Source organism: Panulirus ornatus, chromosome 10 (genome assembly GCF_036320965.1).
Source record: "Panulirus ornatus isolate Po-2019 chromosome 10, ASM3632096v1, whole genome shotgun sequence".
In the NCBI taxonomy this organism is placed as follows: domain Eukaryota; kingdom Metazoa; phylum Arthropoda; class Malacostraca; order Decapoda; family Palinuridae; genus Panulirus; species Panulirus ornatus.
The window spans coordinates 28484181-28506214 of NC_092233.1; the positions used below are offsets into that span (position 1 = coordinate 28484181).

Consider the following 22034-nt stretch of genomic DNA (forward strand, 5'->3'; position numbering starts at 1 on the left):
CAACACTTTTTTAATAGATTCCGCTGCAACACCATCCAATCCCGCCGCCTTGCCAGCTTTCATTTTCCGCAAAGCTTTCACTACGTTTCCTGTATATATATATATATATATATATATTATCCCTGGGGATAGGGGATTAAGAATACTTCCCTCGTATTCTCTGCGTGTCGTAGAAGGCGACTAAAAGGGGAGGGAGCGGGGGGCTGGAAGTCCTCCCCTCTCGTTTTTTTTTTTTTTTAGATTTTCCAAAAGAAGGAACAGAGGGGGCCAGGTTAGGATATTCCAAAAAAGGCCCAGTCCTCTGTTCTAAACGCTACCTCGCTAACGCGGGAAATGGCGAATAGTTTAAAAGAAAAAAAAAAAAATATATATATATATATATATATATATATATATCTTTTTTTCTTCTTTTAAACTATTTGCCATTTCCCGCGTTAGCGAGGTAGCGTTAAGAACAGAGGACTGGGCCTTTTTTGGAATATCCTCACCTGGCCCCCTCTGTTCCTTCTTTTGGAAAATTAAAAAAAAAAATGAGAGGGGAGGATTTCCAGCCCCCCGCTCCCTCCCCTTTTAGTCGCCTTCTACGACACGCAGGGAATACGTGGGAAGTATTCTTAATCCCCTATCCCCAGGGATAATATATATATATATATATATATATATATATATATATATATATATATATATATATATATATATATATATATACACCATCGTATACAACGAAATATTACGGAGACTTAATAATAATCATAGTTATTCTCTTCATATCAAATGAAGGAAAAAACATACATATACAGACCGTAAAAGCAACGTATAGTTGATATCATTGTATGGACACAAAGCGTTGGATGTGTCACAGGTGTGCGACTCGGGCGGATCTGTGCAACTTCAGCCAAGTATAAAAAGTCGGTCGAGACGTAAATGTTTTCCATTTTCTAAAGTGTAGTCTTCCGTGTGTTGCTTCATGCTAGTAAGCAAGAGGGATGGGAGGTCCGCTTACGTCATTCATGATGTATGATCGGAAATGGGTATTTCAAGCAGTCTGGAGGCGTCACTTGACTAAATGACAATGGCTGGAGTGTCTGATGTTGTCAGCTGACTACATGAAAGTATCGGGTCCATCCAGCAGTGATGTGCTGTTGGCTCACTACATGAGAAGGTCTGGTGCGTTCAGCAGTGTTGTCAACTCGTACTGGAATATTGACGTGGGACACACTGCAACGTAGAACAGCCCCCTCCCCACCTCCAATATTCTAAACGTGACAGTTTCTGCCACATCGGTACATCACCGGATGTTTTTCGGCACAACGTTGTGAGAGGAAGGATAATCGGTTCTCCTCCAACATATTCAGGAAACTAAGACAAGCCAACACAGGTGAAGATGCTGTCGGGGAAAGATAATGAAAAAGTGAACACGGCGAATGTAGCGAGTACCTGGTGCAGTCTTTGAGGGAGGGGGGGGAATCGGCTCCCACCAGCCCGCCCTGATCCCAGGCTGTTGGGTTGGTCGTTGGTCGACCTAACTGTTAGAAGCCCCAACCCTCAAGGCCCACGTAGGCCCTACAGTCTGGCTGGTCTGGTGCAATGTCATTTCCGCTAAACAGTTGTCCAACATAAAAGAACATGTTTCCTCCACGATCGTTATCAAGGTATGTCTTTCCTTTAGTATTTGAGGACGTGTGTGATGGCCTCGGTCTGAACACTGCGTGAGGTCTGTTCTCGGCTGCTTCACTAACATTATCCACAATACATAATACAAGGCAGAAACTCCTGCACTACACATCACGTGATTACAAACATATAGGTACAAGCCTGAGGCAGATATATATATATATTTTTTTTTTTTTTTTTTTTTTTTTTTTTATACTTTGTCGCTGTCTCCCGCGTTTGCGAGGTAGCGCAAGGAAACAGACGAAAGAAATGGCCCAACCCCCCCCCCCCCATACACATGTACATACACACGTCCACACACGCAAATATACATACCTACACAGCTTTCCATGGTTTACCCCAGACGCTTCACATGCCTTGATTCAATCCACTGACAGCACGTCAACCCCGGTATACCACATCGCTCCAATTCACTCTATTCCTTGCCCTCCTTTCACCCTCCTGCATGTTCAGGCCCCGATCACACAAAATCTTTTTCACTCCATCTTTCCACCTCCAATTTGGTCTCCCTCTTCTCCTCGTTCCCTCCACCTCCGACACATATATCCTCTTGGTCAATCTTTCCTCACTCATTCTCTCCATGTGCCCAAACCACTTCAAAACACCCTCTTCTGCTCTCTCTACCACGCTCTTTTTATTTCCACACATCTCTCTTACCCTTACGTTACTCACTCGATCAAACCACCTCACACCACACATTGTCCTCAAACATCTCATTTCCAGCACCTCCATCCTCCTGCGCACAACTCTATCCATAGCCCACGCCTCGCAACCATACAACTTTGTTGGAACCACTATTCCTTCAAACATACCCATTTTTGCTTTCCGAGATAATGTTCTCGACTTCCACACATTCTTCAAGGCCCCCAGAATTTTCGCCCCCTCCCCCACCCTATGATCCACTTCCGCTTCCATGGTTCCATCCGCTGCCAGATCCACTCCCAGATATCTAAAACACTTCACTTCCTCCAGTTTTTCTCCATTCAAACTCACCTCCCAATTGACTTGACCCTCAACCCTACTGTACCTAATAACCTTGCTCTTATTCACATTTACTCTTAACTTTCTTCTTCCACACACTTTACCAAACTCAGTCACCAGCTTCTGCAGTTTCTCACATGAATCAGCCACCAGCGCTGTATCATCAGCGAACAACAACTGACTCACTTCCCAAGCTCTCTCATCCCCAACAGACTTCATACTTGCCCCTCTTTCCAAAACTCTTGCATTTACCTCCCTAACAACCCCATCCATAAACAAATTAAACAACCATGGAGACATCACACACCCCTGCCGCAAACCTACATTCACTGAGAACCAATCACTTTCCTCTCTTCCTACACGTACACATGCCTTACATCCTCGATAAAAACTTTTCACTGCTTCTAACAACTTTCCTCCCACACCATATATATATATATATATATATATATATATATATATATATATATATATATATATATATATGTGTGGAAGTCGAGAACATTATCCCGGAAAGCAAAAATGGGTATGTTTGAAGGAATAGTAGTTCCAACAATGTTGTATGGTTGCGAGGCGTGGGCTATGGATAGAGTTGTGCGCAGGAGGATGGATGTGCTGGAAATGAGATGTTTGAGGACAATGTGTGGTGTGAGGTGGTTTGATCGAGTAAGTAACGTAAGGGTAAGGGAGATGTGTGGAAATAAAAAGAGCATGGTTGAGAGAGCAGAAGAGGGTGTTTTGAAATGGTTTGGGCACATGGAGAGAATGAGTGAGGAAAGATTGACCAAGAGGATATATGTGTCGGAGGTGAAGGGAACGAGGAGAAGAGGGAGACCAAATTGGAGGTGGAAAGATGGAGTGAAAAGGATTTTGTGTGATCGGGGCCTGAACATGCAGGAGGGTGAAAGGAGGGCAAGGAATAGAGTGAATTGGAGCGATGTGGTATACAGGGGTTGACGTGCTGTCAGTGGATTGAATCAAGGCATGTGAAGCGTCTGGGGTAAACCATGGAAAGCTGTGTAGGTATGTATATTTGCGTGTGTGGACGTGTGTATGTACATGTGTATGGGGGGGGTTGGGCCATTTCTTTCGTCTGTTTCCTTGCGCTACCTCGCAAACGCGGGAGACAGCGACAAAGTATAAAAAAAAAAAAAAAAAAAAAAAAAAAAATATATATATATATATATATATATATATATATATATATATATATATATATGAGTGTGTGAAAGAAGAAAGCTGAGAGTAAATGTGAATAAGAGCAAGGTTATTAGGTACAGTAGGGTTGAGGGACAAGTCAATTGGGAGGTAAGTTTGAATGGAGAAAAACTGGAGGAAGTAAAGTGTTTTAGATATCTGGGAGTGGATTTAGCAGTGGATGGAACCATGTGGGCGGATGTGAATCATAGGGTGGGGGAGGGGGCGAAAGTTCTGGGAGTGTTGGAAAATGTGTGGAAGTCGTGAACTTTATCTTGGAAAGCAATATGGGTATGTTTGAAGGAATAGTGGTTCCAACAATGTTATATGGTTGCGAGGTGTGGGCTATAGATAGAGTTGTGCGAAGAAGGGTGGATGTGCTAGAAATGAGATGTTTGAGGACAGTATGTGGTGTGAGGTGGTTTGATCGAATAAGTAATGAAAGGGTAAGAGAGATGTGTGGTGATAAAAAGAGTGTTTTTGAGAGAGCAGAAGAGGGTGTTTTGAAATGGTTTGGTCACATGGAGAGAATGAGTGAGGAAAGATTGACAAAGAGGATATATGTGTCAGAGGTGGAGGGAACAAGGAGAAGTGGGAGACCAAATTGGAGGTGGAAAGATGGAGTGAAAAAGATTTTGAGTGATCTGGGCCTGAACATGCAGGAGGATGAAAGGTGTGCAAGGGATAGAGTGCATTGGAACGATGTGGTATAGCAGGGTCGACGTGCTGTCAATGGATTGAACCAGGGCACGTGAACGTCAGGGGTAAACCATGGAAAGTTTTGTGGGACCTGGATGTGGAAAGGGAGCTGTGATTTCGGTGTAGTATACATGACAGCTAGAGACTGAGTGTGAACGAATGGGGCCTTTGTTGTCTTTTCCTAGCACTACCTCGTGCACATGCGGGGGGAGGGGGTTTTCATTTCATGTGTGGCGGGGTGGCGACGGGTTGAATAAGGGTAGACAGTATGAATTATGTACATGTGTATATATGTATATGTCTGTGTGTGTATGTATATGTATACGTTGAGATGTATAGATATGTATATGTGCTGTGTATGGATGTGTATGTATATACATATGTATGTGGGTGGGTTGGGCCATTCTTTCGTCTGTTGGGCTAACTCGTTAACGCGGGAAACAGCGACAAAGTATGATAAATGAATATATATATATATATATATATATATATATATATATATATATATATATATATATATATATATATATATATATATATATATCGGTACAGTCCTTTTCACGATACTGTTCTCAATATTGGCTCCATTCTATATCAATATATTTCATCTCGGACAAAAAACGTACGGCAGATCTACACGATTACATCTTCACGGAACCGTTTCAACCTTGTTCAGGTTCATCTTTTTGCCAAACTGTGAACCAGTAGTTATTGTTCGTTAATTGTTAAAGCAAATGAATGAGGCGAGGTTATGGAGCACCCCCGCCCATCCTGTGGGCGGTGTTGCAAGAGAGGATACAGAGTGCACACAGTACGTAGGTCCAGAAACTGGTCCACATCGATTGCATGATGAGTAGAGTCAGAACGCTCACCTAGCATCTGTTGTAGACCGATCAACAGGCGGATCCCAAAGCCACCAAAGCTGCCGCTACCCAGCTGGTGCTGGGCCTCGCTGGCGTTCCCCAGCAGCGCCGCCATCGCCAGCAGTACGGCCAACACCCTCATGCTGGAGGCGTTACAGCCTGTGAAGGTGTTCCCCACACGAGGGAGTCTCCTGCAGCAAAACAGATATAAAGTTGTGAACTTTGAAAGCACTGGTGGAGATGTCCGGAGCGACTGCAGGTCGAAGATTTCGGGAAGAGCTGCAGTTCAGAGACGAAGTCATGAATAACAGCTGCAAGATAGAGACAAAGACGTCAGGAACAGCTGCAGGTCAAAGGTGAAGACGTCAGGAACAGCTGCAGGTCAAAGGTGAAGACGTCAGGAACAGCTGTAGATCAGAGGTGAAGACGTCAGGAACAGCTGTAGCTCGAAGATGAACACCTTAAAACCTACTTCAGGTCAAAGGTGAACACCTCAAGAGCAACTGCAGGTCAAAGGTGAAGACGTCAAGAACAGCAATAGATATTTGCCGAGGTCATCCTAAACTGCTGTTGGTCGCATTTAAAGGCTCAAACAACAACTCCAGCGCAAAGGTTAACACGTTCAACATAGCAGCTCACCTGTAGGTTAACACGTTCAACACAGCAGCTCCCCTGTAAGTTAAACGTTCAACACAGCAGCTCATTTGTAAGGTTAACACGTTCAACACAGCAGCTCACCTGTAGGTTAACACGTTCAACACAGCAGCTCACTTATAAGGTTAACGCGTTCAACACAGCAGCTTCCCTGTAAGGTTAACAACACGTTCAACACGGCAGCTCACCTGTAAGCCAACGAGAGAATGACTGTCAAAGTCTTATTCAAGAATTATATATACTCACACACGGTAATCATGGAACAGGATGTAGATCGGGATTTACTGCAAACAGATATGTCTTTATGCACAAACGAACACAATTGCTGTGGCTGTGCGTGCGTGTGCGTGAATTTATGCTGGCGTAAAGGACTTTCGTATGTATGCAAATACCTATTTGCAGTTACATATTTGTACTGTACGGGGAAGGAGTTATACGCATTTCTGTGTGTAGATTTATGTGTGATTGTGTTCATGCATGTGTAGGTGTGCATGCATGTGTAGAAGTCTTCATCTTTGTACACAGTGTGTGTGTACAGTGGCCGACACCTGCTCGCCTGTCATCCCTCGTCATCTCCAAGATGATGACGTCTTGCTTGTCATCATGATGACGTCTCATCCTTCAACAATTCACCAGTTCAAGATTCTATTTTTTTCTTATTTTTTTCGAACGTATTTTGACCTTGAGTTCGACAATGAGGGTACACGTGCAGCATGACCATACAGCCGGGGTGGAGGGGAGGATCTAGACTGTTCTACGGAGCGGTTGCGTCGCGTGCCACCGGGCGCTCGTGTTTGTTTCCGCCATGAGCGACGTGTGAGTGTGGTGCGACGGCCGGGCCTCCACGGCCACAGTCTCCCTCACTGGTCTCTTCAAGGCTGAGATCAAATGGTGGCTTTCTCACACACGCACCTTCCTCACATGCGTCATTCAGCAAGATTTATCTTTCTTTCCTTTTCTTGTGTTTCCTTATAACTTTGTACATATTTTATTTCCTCCTCTCCTGGGTTCTCCTTTCATACGAAGTTTACGATCAGTTTGTCTCGCGCTCATGAATCAGACTTGACGCAAGGGAGTTCTCCTTTAGTGGTGTTTGGGATCCTTCCTTTCGAGTCATGTGGGATGTTCGTAGCCAAAGCCAACATGGTGGAGCACAGTGGGACCCCGGTCTGCCTCACACTTGGCCTCACGCTGTGTGCCGGGGCATACTGTGTGCTGGGGCATGCCCCTGTGATACGTATTTTTGATGTTGTTGATTCACAAGACATCATTCGGTGTATTCTGGAGTCTGTTAGTTCAGATAATGTGAGATCATTACATGCAGTATATACATGGGAGTCATTGTACAGGGCGAGGAAAAGATTTGGCTAGCGACGCTTACAAAATTCCCCCATATGGAATTATAAGTGACATGACATAGGATGACTTGCGACGCTCACAAAATTACCTTATATGGAATTCTATATGACATGACATAGGATGACTAGATTTTGTTTTACCGGAGAATACATTCTTATGAATTGAAATGTAATGAAACGCTTGTATCTATCAAATGATCATGGAAAATTTCTCATGCTGCTTCCCCTGATTGACAGATATCCAAAGAATGAAAGGCGAATAATCACAAAATCCTTTAAGAATGTAACCATTTAAATGTATACATACAGGACTTAGTGGCCTCCGAACAGTATTTCACCCCCCAGATTCATATACAGCAAGAAAAATAGGTCCTATGCTGATTTTTTTTCAAGGATATGTACCTTCCTCAAGAAAAATACCAAAAATTACAGGTCTGCCAAATTTTTTCAAAAATTGGAATATGACTTAATGAAAGGCTTCTGTTTTTAAAATTATTATGGAAAATTTCTCGTAATGCTTCCACTGACTGGCATATAGCCAGTGAATACGAAACGAATAATTGAAATATCTCTTTAACATATAATCGTTTACATACTTAATTACCGGACTCAATGTGCCCTAAACAATATTTCAACACCGGATTCGTATTCAGCACTGATGATCGACCGTATGATAGTTTTAGAATTCCCCAGGAAATTCCCCCCAATTGCTGGTAAGATTTTTTTGTTTTTGCCCGAAAAACATTTTGTTCTACGACTGAAATGTGAAATAATGATAATAGGTTTCTGTAATTGAAATAGTCAAGGAAAATTAGTGTTTCTTCTGACTTACAGATGCCCAATAAATGCAAAACTTTTATATCATTATTATTTACGTTGGAGGCTCCAGTCACGGACAGAAGTCCACATCAAGGCCAGGCCTTTATTGATGTATAGAGGTTAATGATTGGAAAAAGAAAAGACAAGAAAGATTATCTACGAACATTGGAGGAGGTGTAAAACCTGCCTTTTACAGTAGAATGTGCCACGTTATAGTTATTGGGAAAGACATGAAAAGGTAGAGTGTTCCAAGCCTTCGAGGTGTAGGGAGAGAAATGATTACCAGAACGCCCTACCCTTGGGTTGCCAACGGTCACACAGTCATCATGTGACGCACGACCTTGCCGAGTATTGCGTGGTCTAGCTAGTGGTGTGGGGGGCACACAAGCCGCCAGCTCCCGGGAGCAAAAACCAAAGTAATACCTACAGGAGAGGGAAAGTGAACCAAAGTAGCGGCGTAGGGGAAATGGGTCAAGTTTTAAAGTTACTTAGAGAAAGTTGAGAGGTCGGACCTTCTTCGACTCGACTTTGTCGAGTGAAGATGCAGAGCAAGAACTACCCCGGATGTGAGAGCATTACCCCACTCAAAGACGACGGCTGAATCCTTTGTTTAACTGTTCTGAAGAATGTGAGTATTAATATCTAAATGGGACTCCCAGTTTTCTTAGAAGTAGACTAAGGTATTCCCGTAATGTGGGGTTTCCAAGACGGAGTAGATGTTATAGTGATACCAAGCATGTTCGTTGCGTCAGAGGTGGAATTACAGGACCTCAAAGGCGAGATGAACATTGAGGAATTTTCGATAGACAAATGGGCGGAAACTGGGTATTGGAGGCATTAAACTTAAGCAGACTTCATCGTCCCCACTGAGATATTCTTTCCAAATCTGAGTTTACTGAGGAAATTGGGTCGAGACGAGATTGAGAGAAGTAGGAAAAGAATTGTTGGATATAGAGGAATGCAGTGTTGATTGTCAGCGCATGAGTGCATTTGGTTATTTGTGGAAGAAAGGAAGATGAAAGGGAGAAAAAGTGTAAGAGACAGGACAGAACCTTGAGGGACATCACTTTTGGTGGAGAAAGGGGGAGGCTGATCCATCAATAACCCCGGAGATAGATCGACCAGATAGGAAGCTAGATATGAGTGAGTAAAGTGATGAAAGGGAGCCAAAAGAGGGGAGCATACAGATAGACCCCGTTGCCACACCCTGTCAATTAAATGATTAGCAAATTATAGAACTTACTGGCCCCTTAAAAAAAAAATTTCATAGTGAAAAATAGACCTTATGCTGAGATTTCAAAGAAAAGCTTTATCCCAAGAAAAATGTCAAAATTTGCTGGTGTTTTTTCTGTTTTTTTCCACCAAAGAAAATTTAGGACTGAAATATAATGAAAGGCTTTTATACTTTAAATGAACATAGTAAACATCTCGTAATGCTTCTGTTCTCCGACAGATACCCAATAAATACGAATCGTATAACAAAAAAATAAAGATAACATGGAATTATTTAAATGTTTAAATACGGGATTTGATATCCCCACACTTTATTTCAACAGCAGATTCGTATTCAGCATGAAGGATAGGCCCTATGATTTATTTTTAAGAAAATTTTTTTTCTTTAGGAAGAATACCTTAAATTTGCAGATTTTTTTTGCCAAAAAATTCTAAATTGAGATATAACACTGAATGATTTGTATACTTCTAATGACCATGGAAAATAGTTCTTAATGCTTCTCTTGACCAGTAGATAACTTGTGAATGCGAAACGAATAAACAAATAATCTTTTAAACATGTGATCACTTAAATACTTAATAACATGATTGCCTCAGATTAACCTATTGACGCTAAAATCATCTTCAGTGTGAAAGATAGGCCGTATCTTGAGGTTTCTAAGAAATTCCAATACATTAAGAAAAATACCAAAAATTAATGATAAAATCGACCTGGGTATATTTTTGCTCGAAAAACTTTTTTGTTCTCAAGATGAGATACACCATAATGCAAGACTTTTGTTACTGAAATGGTAATGGAAAAATATCGGATGATGCTTCCGCTGACCGAGAGATATCCAATGAGTACGAAACGGATGATAAAAAGAAAAAATCTAAATAAACCCCAAACAATGATATATCAATCCCAGATTCAAAATCAGCTGGAAAAATAGTTCTTATCTGAGAGTTCAAAGAACATCTTCCTCCTCCAAGAAAATTACCAAAAATATCACTTTTTTTCGATGTCTTCTGGTAAAAATGGGCTAAGAAATGGTAATTTCACAGTCGAGTGTCCTTCATGACGGAGAGAGGGTATGTGGGTGTGGCACACAACACCACTTCGAATTTTGCTACGATTGACAACGGCAACCATGAACCTCACACAAGATGTTAGGATCGAACACCAACAGCGAACGTTCGAGGCGATGAAGGCCGATCACTCGAGACGCTTCAGTGAGCTACCCGACTCACTCTCGCGGCCGCTCGGAAACATGGCGGAAGCGAATCACTGGAAATGAAACACCCCGTGAACAAGGCAATCAAAACTTTGATATATGTCTTATTCTAAGCAAATTGTACCTCAACTATGTTTCGAAATCAAAAGCAAAGTAATTGTGAATACTTACCAGTTTGATAATCACAAAATACGCTCTAAAACGTAAAAAAAAAATCTGGGGAAAAAAAAAAAGATTGATGTTGACCTTCGAAAATGGGTGAGAAAAAACATGGCGGAACTAGACATAGTACTGGAGGAAGCTTCGTTCAATGAATCACTTTAGTATTTTCCTTTAGTAAAAATTCAATATCGTTGATATCCTCCTTCCGTCACAACTCTGGTTTTCGGTAATTATAACAACTTTTCTTCTGTAGGGTATATTAACAAAGCCACAACTAAACTGACAAAGTGAGTGATATATATATATATATATATATATATATATATATATATATATATATATATATATATATATATATATATTTATTTATTTATTTATATATATATATTATTTTTTTTTTATTATACTTTGACGCTGTCTCCCGCGTTTGCGAGGTAGCGCAAGGAAACAGACGAAAGAAATGGCCCAACCCCCCCCCCCCCATACACATGTATATACATACGTCCACACACGCAAATATACATACCTACACAGCTTCCATGGTTTACCCCAGACGCTTCACATGCCTTGATTCAATCCACTGACAGCACGTCAACCCCGGTATACCACATCGCTCCAATTCACTCTATTCTTTGCCCTCCTTTCACCCTCCTGCATGTTCAGGCCCCGATCACACAAAATCTTTTTCACTCCATCTTTCCACCTCCAATTTGGTCTCCCTCTTCTCCTTGTTCCCTCCACCTCCGACACATATATCCTCTTGGTCAATCTTTCCTCACTCATCCTCTCCATGTGCCCAAACCACTTCAAAACACCCTCTTCTGCTCTCTCAACCACGCTCTTTTTATTTCCACACATCTCTCTTACCCTTACGTTACTCACTCGATCAAACCACCTCACACCACACATTGTCCTCAAACATCTCATTTCCAGCACATCCATCCTCCTGCGCACAACTCTATCCATAGCCCACGCCTCGCAACCATACAACATTGTTGGAACCACTATTCCTTCAAACATACCCATTTTTGCTTTCCGAGATAATGTTCTCGACTTCCACACATTCTTCAAGGCCCTCAGGATTTTCGCCCCCTCCCCCACCCTATGATCCACTTCCGCTTCCATGGTTCCATCCGCTGCCAGATCCACTCCCAGATATCTAAAACACTTCACTTCCTCCAGTTTTTCTCCATTCAAACTCACCTCCCAATTGACTTGACCCTCAACCCTACTGTACCTAATAACCTTGCTCTTATTCACATTTACTCTTAACTTTCTTCTTCCACACACTTTTCCAAACTCAGTCACCAGCTTCTGCAGTTTCTCACATGAATCAGCCACCAGCGCTGTATCATCAGCGAACAACAACTGACTCACTTCCCAAGCTCTCTCATCCCCAACAGACTTCATACTTGCCCCTCTTTCCAAAACTCTTGCATTTACCTCCCTAACAACTAACAACTATTCGCCATTTCCCGCGTTAGCGAGGTAGGGTTAAGAACAGAGGACTGGGCCTTTGTGGAATATCCTCACCTGGCCCCCCTCTGTTCCTTCTTTTGGAAAAATTAAAAAAAAGAGAGAGGGGAGGATTTCCAGCCCCCCGCTCCCTCCCCTTTTAGTCGCCTTCTACGACACGCAGGGAATACGTGGGAAGTATTCTTAATCCCCTATCCCCAGGGATATATATATATATATATATATATATATATATATATATATATATATATATATATATATATATATATATATGAATAATTTATTATATCATAATCATTTTCCCAGTACCAAGGAATAACATTGGTTCAAGCATTGCTCAAACAGGTCGAGATATGTCAAGAATTGCATGTATACAAAAGGCAAGACATATGGATAGTAAACCTAACATCTCCCGTTTTCTTTAAATGATGTCAATGTCTCTATACCTCTGTCTGGGCTCGTGTGACCAGAAGTCGTGAATAACATGACAGTAGCAGCAGCAGGCACGATACACCATGCGTGAAAGCAGCTGATGCGTTGCATAATGTATACTTCTGCGGCTGGTGACGTCTGGCAGTCACGTGAAGGACAGGTTTACGATGCGTCAGGACGACAGAAGGTATGCAGCCTCCCACTGTCACGCCACGGTTGCCGTATGTCATGGTGAAGTGGGTCGCTCTAACATCATGCATGCAAGTCAGACTGACTCCTTAGAATACTGCATGACAGTTGAGCGTGGCGAGAGGAAGGTTGGGATACCTCGCCCTGCCTGACGTATCGCATAGGAAGATAGATCGCACGTCACAGGTTGCCCAATTCAGAGATCAAGGCTTGAAGTCGTACGTGCAAGACAGATCATCCGTCTTATGAGTCATGGCGTCAGGTAAGCGAGGAAGCAGCCAGGATACAGCCGCCTCGCCTCACCCTGTGGTCCAGCCTGGCACAACACAGACATGCTGTAAGAACCCAACGATCCAAAGTTTGGATGGAGACGATATGATTAATGTTGCACTTGTGTGTTGCTCAGTGTCACGGCCGAGGTGGAGAGAGAGAGAGAGAGAGAGAGAGAGAGAGAGAGAGAGAGAGAGAGAGAGAGAGAGAGAGAGAGGAACAGATTATGCTCACCAAGTTTGACTAGAGGTGTTCTGTGCCTCTAGTTGGTCACAGTTCTTATGGAATATACCTGTTCACTTTCCACACACACACACACACACATACACACACACACACACACACACACACACACACACACACACACACACACACACACACACGTCATTTAGTGAGTTTCCCTCAGAATACAAGTAAATAATGTGAACCACATACCTTTTGGGTATATACCCGACATCCTTGTTAAGCTGCGGCTTCTCCCGGCAGGTGTATGGACGTGGATGAGTGTACGGTGTTCCAGCCGTGCTCCCAGCTGTGCGAGAACACCGTCGGTGGCTTCAAGTGCGACTGCGTTGACGGCTACTCTCTCAGGAACGATTACCTCACCTGCAAGGCGAAGGGTCAGCTCGCCACTCTCATCTTCGCCAACAGGATTGACATCCGTCAGGTGAGGACACAATAGGTCGCTGAGCCAGAGGAGACACGACGACTCCCGACAACACACAGTCAAGTAGTCATCTTCACACCATATACGAGAAACCTCACCTCTGCCGTGCACTTACGGTATCTCGGATTATTCTAGTGTCAGCCATGGGGGTACCTCAAGGTGTCCTCTGTGTCCCGTCATGCTTCCCCCTTTGCATGTTGAACATTCCTCACAGCTTTAGTTAGTGAAGTTAGCGGCGCTGTATCCTGACAGTTACCCCCAGCTCCTCTGACCTGTTTATCTGGATCGAGACAGGCATGTAAAGTTCCACGTCGGGGAACGATACAACTGGTCATTCATGTAAAGAGGAGTATAATCTCCTCTCTAACAACACATTCTCGATGTACATTTTGACCCCACTCATTCTCTTGGACTGTCAGTGTAGGACCTCAAGAATGCTTCTCACCTCAGCCATTATAATGAAAGTTACGGGAAGCTTGACCAATCTTCCATGCCAGTCCAGTATCCTTGAAAATCATTACTCTTCAACAAGTATATGTGGAGAGATTGGTTGTCTGTCTAAAACTACCTCGTCTGTAAATTATTAGTAATGGCTGCCCTTACACTTACCATACTCCACCCTTCCACCCTTTCCCATACTCCACCCTTACACTTCCCACACACTTCACCCTTACACTTCCCCCACACCTCACCCTTACACTTCCCCCACATTCACCCTTACACTTCCCCTACACTCCACCCCTACACTTCCCCCACACTTCACCCTTACACTTCCTCCACACTCCACTCTTACACTTCCTCCACACTCCACTCTTACACTTCCCCCACACCTCACCCATACAATTCCCCCACACTCCATTCTTACATTTCCCCCACACTCCACCCTTACATTTCCCCCACACTCCACCCTTACACTTCCCCCACACTCCACTCTTACACTTCCCCCACACTCCACTCTTACACTTCCCCCACACTCCACCCTTACACTTCCCCCACACTCCACCCTTACACTTCCCCCACACTCCACCCTTACATTTCCCTCACACTTCACCCTTACTCTTCCCCCACACACCACCCTTACACTCCCCTACATATTACCCTCAACTCACACTCCAGTGTTATACACCCTTACACTCCCGCTACAATACCTCCATACCTGCACCCACACACTCGCTCCCACTTGCTGTCATTCACTTGCGCCATGCACTACCGGAAGACCCTCCCCGTGAACCATTCCTTCCTCGCACTTCAGTACCACCTTGCTTATTCCCCGTAGATGAGACGTCTCTCTCCCAGTTCTCAGACTAACGTCTGTACCAGTCTAACCTTCTGTACCTTCGCAGCACAGTAGTATCAGCCATCCCAGCACACCGTAATGACTCCCTGTACAGCCATACACTATGTATATAGTCACCAATCCTCCCCCTCTCCACTTTATATCAACGACCAAGTGTTTACTCCCCACTGACCAGCCATACGTCTCTCCCACTCTCCTGCAGATCAGCCACACTATAACAACTCCCCTTTGCCCAGTTCTCCAGCCTCTTCTCCCCACAGATAACCATCGACACGCTCGAATACTCCAGCATCGGCGAGGGGCTGCAGAACGCCATCTCCGTCGACTACCACTACTACCGCAAGCTCGTCTTTTGGACGGAAGTCACCCTGGACGCCATCATGAGGGCTTACCTCAACGGCACTGGCAAGACAGGTCAGAGGTCAGGTTTATCAGAGAAGGAAGGTCAGAAAGGGAGTACAGTGAGGAAGGCAGGGGGTCATTTAAACTCAGGAGAAAAGAGGTGTCAGAGGGGCAGTGTGGTTAGTTGCCGAAGGGAGAGAGTGACTGGTCAGGGAAGGCGAGAAGTGACGATATTTGAATGCTTCAATGGGTTATGGAGGAGGGTCACAGACGTCTTGAAGGGCTGAACCAGGAAACCTACCACAAAGAATACTGACCAAACTGCTCATTGACCCTCATAAACCTGTTGTGGTGTCAGTGTTATGCAGGAAACAAGATGATAACTTTATATTTCTAAAAGATAGGGAGAATACGGGTAAATGCTGAACCGTTCTGTCTCTGTAGCTCCCGAACATATACAGATATTTCACATTTTTCCTCAGGAATACGAAAGTCTTTTGATGCTTAACTTGCTTTACATCATAGAGTTACAATATCCAGTACAGAATATAACTGATTTAAGAATTCTAACATCTTGCTGTAGCCAGTCATGTTATTCCTGTATTCAGATAATACAGTAGCTGCAACAACTTTGGGTTTATCTGAATGGCATCTGAAGTCATCTCACGACCATATCCTGCATAGTATGATCAAAATTTGACCCATAGCTTGAGAGACAGAATGAATTCATAAAATTATTCTAAAAGTAGGTTAATGCAACTTACGACACAGCCCTGACCCTGTGAATATTATCATATGATATCAAGTCTGACTTTTCCTGTGAGAATCTTAAAAGGACATCAGAGTATGTATAGTACCATACACATACGTGCATATATATATATATATATATATATATATATATATATATATATATATATATATATATATATATACGAACAAAGTGCATAGGAACGCGCACCTTCATAGAACATACAAACCTCCAACAGCCAGGATCGAACCCGGGACCCCTTTGCAACAGGCGGGAGTCCTACCGCTAGGCTATGGGCCTGGCTAATAGGAAATAACTATTCGAATACTGTGTACTCGAATACCCTTCCTCTTACGCTGGTGAGCAACGGGGTCTACACCGGTCATTTTCCAACAGGCTCACATTGCCAGCAGATAGCGTTTTACCGAACCTAACTGTACAACGCGGAGGTATATGAATACGAACAAAGTGCTCTCTAACGTGAGACGAAGGGTATTCGAGTACATAGTATTCGAATAGTTATTTCCTATTAGCCAGGCCCATAGCCTAGCTGTAGCACTCCCGCCTGTTGCACAGGGGTCCCGGGTTCGATCCTGGCTGCTGGAGCTTTGTATGTTCTATGAAGGAGAAGCGGGAGACCAAATGAAGGTGAAAGGATGGAATGAGAAAGTTTTTGAGCGATCGGGGCCTGAACATACAGGAGGGTGAGAGTTGTGCAAGAAATAGAGCGAATTGGAACGATGTGGAATACCAGGGTCGACGTGTTATCAGTGGATTGAACCAGGGCATGTGAAACGTCTGGGGTAAACCATGGAAAGGTCTGTGTGGCCTGGATGTGGATAGGGAGCTGTGGTTTCGGTGCATTACACATGACAGCTAGAGACCGAATGTGAACGAATGTGGCCTTTTTGTCAGTTTTCCTGGCGCTACCTCGCTGAAGCGAGGGGTAGCGATGCTGTTTCCTTTGGGGCGGGGTTGCGCCAAGAATGGATGAAGGCAAGCAAGTATGAATATGTACATATTATATATGTATATGTCTGTTGTATGTATGTATATGTTGATATGTATATGTATGTATATGTGCGTATATATATATATATATATATATATATATATATATATATATATATATGTGTGTGTGTGTGTGTGTGTGTGTGTGTGTGTGTGTGTGTGTGTGCGTGTATTTCTCCCTGCATTACTATCTGTGATTATGTACACATAATTCATTCGCATCCACCACACACCATTACCTCCCCAACACTGGCGAGTGTCAGGCTGCACGGCGTAGCAGAGGCGACAACCTTAACACTCCAGCCAGCTCTCACCCTCCTCTCTAGCCGGCTCTCCCCCTGCTCTCCCCTCCAGCCAGCTCTCACCCTCCTCTCTAGCCGGCTCTCCCCCTGCTCTCCCCTCCAGCCAGCTCTCGCCCTCCTCTGTCCCCAGCCAACTCTCATCCTCATCTCCCCCCAGCCAGCTCTCGCCCTCCTCTCCCCTCCAGTCGGCTTTCACCTTCCTCTCCCGTACTGCCTACTCTCACCGCCCCTTTCCCTTGCAGCCATCGTGCGGTGGGGACTGTCCAACCCGAGCGGGATCGCTGTGGACTGGGTCAACGATCACGTGTACTGGATGGACGCGGACAGCAGGAGGATTGAAGTCGCCTCACTGGACGGGTCAGCCTCAGGAACACGAGTTCCTTACCTTCAGTCTCTCTGTTTACTTACGGTCACTCCCCTGTTGTCAGGTCGCTGGTGGAAGTACTCCACCCCCATCACTCTGTACCTCACATCACCCTGGTGCCACCCTGTACTCCACATCATTCTAGTGCCACCTTGTACCTCACATCACCATAGTGCCACCCTGTCACAAACATCACCGTAGTGCCACCTTGTACCTCACATCACCCTAGTGCCACCCTGTATCTCACATCACCGTAATGCCACCCTGTACCCCACATCTCCCTAGTGCCACCCTGTACCCCACATCACCCTAGTGCCACCCTGTACCCCACATCACCCTAGTGCCACTCTGTACCTCACATCACTCTAGTGCCACCCTGTACCAAACATCACCCTAGTGCCACCATGTACCCCACAAGTGCCACCTTGTACCCCATATCACCCTAGTGCCACCCTGTACCTCACAAGTGCCACCCTGTACCGCACATCACCCTAGTGCCACCCTGTACCTCACATCACCCTAGTGCCACTCTGTACCTCACAAGTGCCACCCTGTACCTCACATCACCCTAGTGCCACCCTGTACCCCACATCACCCTAGTGCCACCCTGTACCTCACAAGTGCCACCCTGTACCCCACATCACCCTAGTGCCACCCTGTACCTCACAAGTGCCACCCTGTACCCCACATCACCCTAGTGCCACCCTGTACCTCACAAGTGCCACCCTGTACCTTACATCACCCTAGTGACACCCTGTACCTCACAAGTGCCACCCTGTACCCCACATCACCCTAGTGCCACCCTGTACCTCACAAGTGCCACCCTGTACCTTACATCACCCTAGTGACACCCTGTACCTCACAAGTGCCACCCTGTACCCCACATCACCCTAGTGCCACCCTGTACCTCACAAGTGCCACCCTGTACCTTACATCACCCTAGTGCCACCCTGTACCCCACATCACCCTAGTGCCACCCTGTACCTCACAAGTGCCACCCTGTACCTCACATCACCCTGCAATTCCTGTATGTAACTAGGAACTGTCGAATCCTCTTGAATTAATGCATCATGTCTCTTATAGTGTGTGTGTGTGTGTGTGTGTGTGTGTGTGACCCTCCCTCCCTGTTTGTGCTTTTCCTTCCAAATGTCAGCTTTTCAAAGGAAAGGTTTACATATGTCTTACCCTGTCTCATAAGGATGTAGGCAAGCTTTGGTGTAGTTTGTTTCATATTTCGATGGCGTTTACTGTAAAGGTAAGCCACCATAGTTATTAGGAAACGTGTGTAACATTCACGCTTGCCAGCGAGAGAACAATGTGTACATTATGTACAGTGCTAGAGCAAGGATTTTGTAGCCGACACGGGCAATTGCCTTAGTTGTTTCTTCTGTAGAAATATAAAGAATAGAAATACTCGCGTAGATAAACTCATGGATGGTTGTTTGCATAAAAAGTTAGGTATATATATATATATATATATATATATATATATATATATATATATATATATATATATATATATATATACATGATAGATCAATGAGAGTGATTAATATGATGATGGGTGGACATGTATGTGCCATGAGGGTTTGCCTAAGGGAACAGGAAAGGAACTAAAAGGATCTGTGTTGACAGGTCGTGTCGGCGGCCGCTGGTGTGGACTAACCTGCAGAAGCCACGGGCGCTCATCCTTCACCCAGCGAGAGACCTCATCATCTGGACCGACTGGGGTGAGCACCCACATACTGACACACACTACCTACCCAACCACCTACCTACTTACGAGTACCTACGACGAGATTTGGCTACTAACATCCTGAAGCATGAGCCTCTCTCTTCTCTCCTTCAGGGTCGAATGCGAGGATCGAGCGAGCCTACCTGGATGGCTCACAGCGTCAGGTCATCATCGGGGAAGGGCTGCATTGGCCCAACGGCATCACCATAGACTACCCGACCGAGACGCTGTACTGGGTGGACGCCAAGCATCAAGTCATCGAGGCGGCGCAGATCGACGGCACCAACAGGAGAACAGTGAGTCCCTCGACCCAGGGATCTGTGGGTCTCTGTATCTATTTCCCGTGCAGAGAAAAGTAGTTTATATGTGGGTCTAAGCAGCTTTCCTTGTTTGGTTTCCGTTTTCTTTTTTTAGATTACGAATTTTAAACCGAGTTCAAATAAGATATAAATTTATATAAGTCACATCATACGATTTACAATAATCGCACCAAAGAACATTGATTAAGACTGTTGATTTCATAATCGATCATTTCTCTCTTTTTTGTCTCCAGTCATGGACAAAAGTCCACATCGAGGTCGGGCCTTAATTGAAATAGAAAGAGATTAATGAAGGGGAAAAAGAAGAGACAAGAGAAAGTATTTACGAATTTTGGAGGGAGTGAAAAAACTGTCTTTCAAAATGTTTCAGATTATAGTTGTTGGGAAAGACATTGGCGTTCCAGAGCTTCGAGGTGTAGGGAAACAAACAGTTATCAAAATGGCCCACTCTTGAGCTGTCAGCGGCCTCACAGTAATCATGTGACGCAGTAGCTTGCTTAGTATTGCGTGGTCTAACTAGTGGTGTGGGCACACAAGCAGCCAGCTTTCGGGAGCAAAAACCAAAGTAATACCTATAAAGTAGGGAAAGTGAACCAACATTGCGGGGTTGTGCATGGGGGTTAAGTTTAGAAGTTAGCCTGGGACACTTTATAAGGGTTAGAAGATAGAGCGGATGTTAGATTAATATCAAGCATGTTCATTAAGTCAAGAGGTGGAATTACAGAACCGTCACAGGAGAAAGAAAGATGAGAGTTTTCGATAGAGAGATGGGTAAAAACTGGGTCTTGGAGGCATTGTACTTAACGAGAGTTCGTCTATCTTACTTGAGATATTCTGTACAAGTCTGAGTGTAATGAGGAAGTTGTGTCGAGACGATATGCAGATCGAGTGAGAGAAGAAGGTGCAGAATTGAATAATGTGGAGAAATGCAGTTATTTATTTTCATCCTACAGCTAGACATTGGATCTTCATTTGATCTTCTTATCACTTGCCTTTTATCAGTTCTCTGTCTCTTTATGCAGGAGTTGACAGTCTTCCCCAGCATGTTGATACAGATTTAGTCATGTTTCACACATTACCGCTATCCGACTCCTAACTAGTCGCCCTCTTCCACCGTACATTGTAACAAATAACACTCTGGCAGTTGACTAAAACCTCTTCCTCTCTACGTAAAACAAGACAGTTTACGCGGTACTAACGTCATTGTACCTCACACATACACACAACTGGCACAAAAACCCACACAACGAGCACAAAAGGAACACACACACACACACACACACACACACACACACACACACACCGTGGTTCCTACACCATCATCAGACATTAACTTCTTCAGATCCTGGAGGACCTGCCCCACCCGTACGCCATCACGGTGTTCGAGGATTACCTGTATTGGACTGACTGGCGCACTCGCTCCATCCAGACGGCCAACAAGCGCACTGGCAAAGGCCAGACTTCCATCCACTCCAGGCTTGCCTTCCCCCTAGACATCCGCAGGTGGGTGAATTTATTCCTTTTTTATGTACACATAAGTAGCCATATCCCCGTAGTGTGACCCCCCCCTCCCCCCATTATAGCCAGCCGTGACCACTGATCGACATATGGGTCAACTTATGTCCACATGATTCCATACACAGGTGAACCTATACCAAACCTCCCGGATGTTCTACTAAGTTTATGATGATGTCTCGTTCAGGAGTGTACGTATCTGCAGACCCATAATGCTTCAACTAGGTTTCTCTATGTTTACGTCCACAAGCGGGTCCCGATTGTGCCTCCAGGTAAACAAGGTTCTTCTGAATTCTTACATGTGTAAAAAGGAAAATATTCTCGAACCATATTCTTCTGCAGAGTGTTTCATTGAATGATGAGTAATGGAGGAAGACATCTGGAAAATCCTTCAAACTTCGTCGCAAAGGAATGTATAGAGACTCAAGCCCAAATTTCAGTTTAGAAGCTTCGCATTAGCGTTACGTATACATGCCAGGTATATTCAGTGATTTATCTTAAATGCATGA

At 44.3% G+C, this 22034-nt stretch overlaps 2 protein-coding genes across 8 annotated transcripts in view; one reads left to right on the forward strand and one right to left on the reverse strand.

Annotated features, from left to right (window-relative positions):
• Positions 1-6262, reverse strand: part of LOC139750859 (uncharacterized) — a 31044-nt gene extending 24782 nt beyond the window's left edge. The window contains exons 1-2 of the mRNA XM_071665663.1: positions 6153-6262; positions 5424-5605 (exon numbers count right to left, since the gene is read on the reverse strand). Coding sequence (XP_071521764.1) covers positions 5424-5556 — 133 coding nt within the window. The 5' untranslated portion in view covers positions 5557-5605; positions 6153-6262. The remainder of the gene's footprint in view (positions 1-5423; positions 5606-6152) is intronic.
• Lrp4 (LDL receptor related protein 4) overlaps positions 1-22034 on the forward strand; it is a 497094-nt gene that overhangs the window by 422603 nt on the left and 52457 nt on the right. For all 7 annotated transcript variants that reach the window (XR_011713235.1, XR_011713236.1, XM_071665647.1 and 4 more), the window contains 6 exons: positions 13708-13888; positions 15446-15599; positions 17834-17948; positions 19591-19685; positions 19805-19986; positions 21353-21513. Coding sequence is in view for 5 of the 7 variants with exons in the window: in XM_071665647.1 (XP_071521748.1) it covers positions 13708-13888; positions 15446-15599; positions 17834-17948; positions 19591-19685; positions 19805-19986; positions 21353-21513 (888 nt within the window). In the remaining 2 variants the exon portion in view is untranslated. The remainder of the gene's footprint in view (positions 1-13707; positions 13889-15445; positions 15600-17833; positions 17949-19590; positions 19686-19804; positions 19987-21352; positions 21514-22034) is intronic.